The sequence below is a fragment of the Sodiomyces alcalophilus genome, assembly GCF_042370955.1.
Source record: "Sodiomyces alcalophilus JCM 7366 unplaced genomic scaffold ACRALscaffold_11, whole genome shotgun sequence".
Lineage (NCBI taxonomy): Eukaryota > Fungi > Ascomycota > Sordariomycetes > Glomerellales > Plectosphaerellaceae > Sodiomyces > Sodiomyces alcalophilus.
The window spans coordinates 771,299-774,275 of NW_027263542.1; the positions used below are offsets into that span (position 1 = coordinate 771,299).

Genomic DNA, 2,977 nt, shown 5'->3' on the forward strand with positions numbered 1-2,977 from the left:
ATTAAGGGAAAACTGTTGATATCTGCTATTAATAACTACTTTATTATTATAGGCAGTGAAACCAGGAGCAAAAAGATATATATCTTTATGCTAATTTACCTATCTTAATATCTGATTATTAATATAGGTAGTTAGTAATACGGAGATACAAGGTACAAGCAGAGACAAAAAGTCTATTACGCAATAAAGAATCTACTACGTAATATATTATACAATAAAGAGTCTACTACGTAATATATTACACAATAAAGAGTCTATTATATAATAAGGAAGTAGTCTATTATATAATAGACAAAGCTTATTATTATTACTGCTTTAAGACTAGTCTCTCTATATACTGTTTGTCTATATATATCTGCTTACTCTCCTTCTTCTTTCACTCCTTTTCTTACTCTTCTTGATGTGAATTACTGTATTCTACTATTGCTATGGAATATTACTCTATTCGATTCACTCAGCCTTCAATTCCTCAAGCCCCTTTTACTATCTCCTTCTTTAATCTACGGCTTCCAGTTAAGCTTATAGATTTTATCCAAACTCTTACAAAAACTAACTAGGCTGTACTAACTGCGTACTTCCTATACCTTAAGTGGCCTACCCAGGGTAGGTCACGTGACCTCCCCAACAAGCCTGTGTAACATAACATACCCAATAATACGTTGCTGGTTTGGACTCCCCATCACAAATAGCCAGATCTCGCTGGCACGGCACCTCACCTTTTTAGACTCGTGCGACCTGACTGACTGTGGTGCTCCGTAAATACGTGTCCGCAGAGCCCTTTCAGTGATGGTGGTATCGAAGACGAGGCTATGTCCTCTCTTTACGCGTCGCCATATCGAGGGCATGATCGCAGAGGGTCATTCCATCACAATTGTCAACCAATATGTTCTCAAAATGGATGGATGGCTCAAGTTTCACCCCGGCGGTGATAAAGCCATAATGCACATGGTTGGCCGCGATGCGACCGACGAAGTTACCGCGTATGATAGACCATTGTCGCTGCGCTTGCCAACCTCTAGAATATTAACATATCCCACACAGACTGCATTCTCCCAAAGCGATGGATCAAATGATACGTTATCGTATTGGTAGAATTGAAGGCCGCTGGAAGAACTTCATACCACCAATACAGGGAGGTCATTTCAGATTACCGACCGCGGTGGACGGCACAGATGCCAACCAGGACGAGCGAGCACACTCTACGAAGCCGGACGCCGCGGCTTGGTGCGAACCTGCATCCTTTAGTTCGAGCGTGCCCAGTTCGCGGGACACTTCTCCCGTCTTCGATGTCGACAAATCTTTTCGCCGCCGTCGGGGAACAGCACCGGGGTCCTGTCCTACCTCGACTACCTCAGTATCCACCGAAGAAGATGGAATGCATGAGCTCACACCCATGGGTTTCCTCGACGCAGAGACAAGGAAAGCAATTAACCTAGATCTCGACCAGTACCCGCCTCTCGACAGCGAGACGCAAGCCAATATCATCCGAAAGTACCGTCAATTACACGAAAGGATCAAGGCAGAGGGTCTTTATGACTGTAACTACTCTTCCTATGCTATCGAAGTCAGTCGCTATTGCCTACTTATGTTTGGTGTGCTTTTTTTTCTGAGATGCGGTTGGTACGTTACGAGTGCCGCCTGTCTCGGCGCTCTATGGCACCAGCTCGTCTTCACAGCTCATGACGCCGGTCATATGGGCATCACCCACGACTTTCACATTGATACCTGTATTGGTATTTTCGCTGCCAATTTCATTGGTGGTTTGTCCATAGGTTGGTGGAAACGAAGCCACAACGTCCATCACATTGTCACCAATTCTCCGGAACACGATCCCGACATCGAACACATGCCTTTCCTGGCCGTTTCCCACCGCTTTTTTGGCGATCTTTACTCAACATACTATGAGCGCCTGATGAAGTACGATGCGTTTGCAAAAGTTCTTCTCTCGGTACAGTCTCGCATGTTTTACATAATCATGCTTTTCGGACGTTTCAATCTCTATGTCCTTTCCTGGGACCATCTTATTTTTCGTCGTGGCCCAAGAAAAGGCCCTGCATGGTGGCATTGGTGGTTGGAGGTAGCTGGGCAGGTTTTCTTCTGGACCTGGTTTGGTTACGGTGTGCTCTACAGGTGCATCCCGACCGCGTGGTACCGCGTGATATATGTCCTTGTCAGCCACATGTTACAAGCGCCTGTGCACATACAGATCACGCTCTCGCATTTCGCCATGAGTACGGCTGACCTGGGCCCGGACGAGTCTTTTCCCCAGAGGATGCTTCGGACAACCATGGACATTGACTGCCCGACATGGCTTGATTTCTTCCATGGTGGACTGCAATTCCAGGCCATTCACCATCTATATCCTCGCCTTCCGCGCCATAACCTGCGACGCACCCAAAAGCTCGTCCAGGAGTTCTGTAATGATGTTGGTATACCTTATGCACTGTACGGCTTTGTGGACTCGAATAAGGAGGTCATCGGCAGGCTTGCAGAAGTTTCGAGGCAGGCTGCTATTCTGGCCGAGTGCCAGAGGGTAGTGGCCGGGGACACTTAATAGTATAAAGTATTAGCAGCTAGCCTAGTAGCACTATCCTAATAAAGGTAGTGTGTTATATTATACACGGGCTTAGGAAATACGAAATAAAGGAAGATATATAGTTATAGGAGATAACTAGATAATTATATATATAATATACTCTAGACCCTTAGACTAACTAACTACTCTATAATAGAATGCTAATATAAAGTCTATAACCCTTAAAACCCGTTACTTATATTTTAATTATACTAAATTATAATTACTAGGTTCTAAGATATAATATTTTATTTTTTATTATTATTATTCTCTTACTCTGCTATCCTAACTAGTCTAGGAGCCCGGCTTAGGCTATACGGTCCTTCTTAGCTGGTTATAGGGGGGCAAACCTATTCGGGTAGAAAAACCCTTATACTCTCCTTATTAGGATTAGTGCCGCGT

The 2,977-nt window shown here is 44.4% G+C and overlaps 1 protein-coding gene across 1 annotated transcript; it reads left to right on the plus strand.

The window, feature by feature from the left end:
- The first annotated feature begins 688 nt into the window (after positions 1–688).
- ACRALDRAFT_1053314 (uncharacterized protein) lies at positions 689–2,709 on the plus strand. The gene is made up of 2 exons (XM_071015773.1): positions 689–980; positions 1,042–2,709. The coding sequence occupies exons 1-2, from the start codon at positions 787–789 to the stop codon at positions 2,552–2,554; spliced, it is 1,707 nt and encodes a 568-aa protein (XP_070871002.1). The 5' UTR covers positions 689–786; the 3' UTR covers positions 2,555–2,709.
- Positions 2,710–2,977: the final 268 nt, after the last annotated feature.

Excerpts from the sequence above, each read along its gene's own strand:
- ACRALDRAFT_1053314 (XM_071015773.1), top strand. The coding sequence starts at position 787 with ATGGTGGTATCGAAGACGAGGCTATGTCCTCTCTTTACGCGTCGCCAT. Across the intron at positions 981-1,041 it reads GCGACCGACGAAGTTACCGC|ACTGCATTCTCCCAAAGCGA; the intron begins GTATGATAGACC and ends TATCCCACACAG.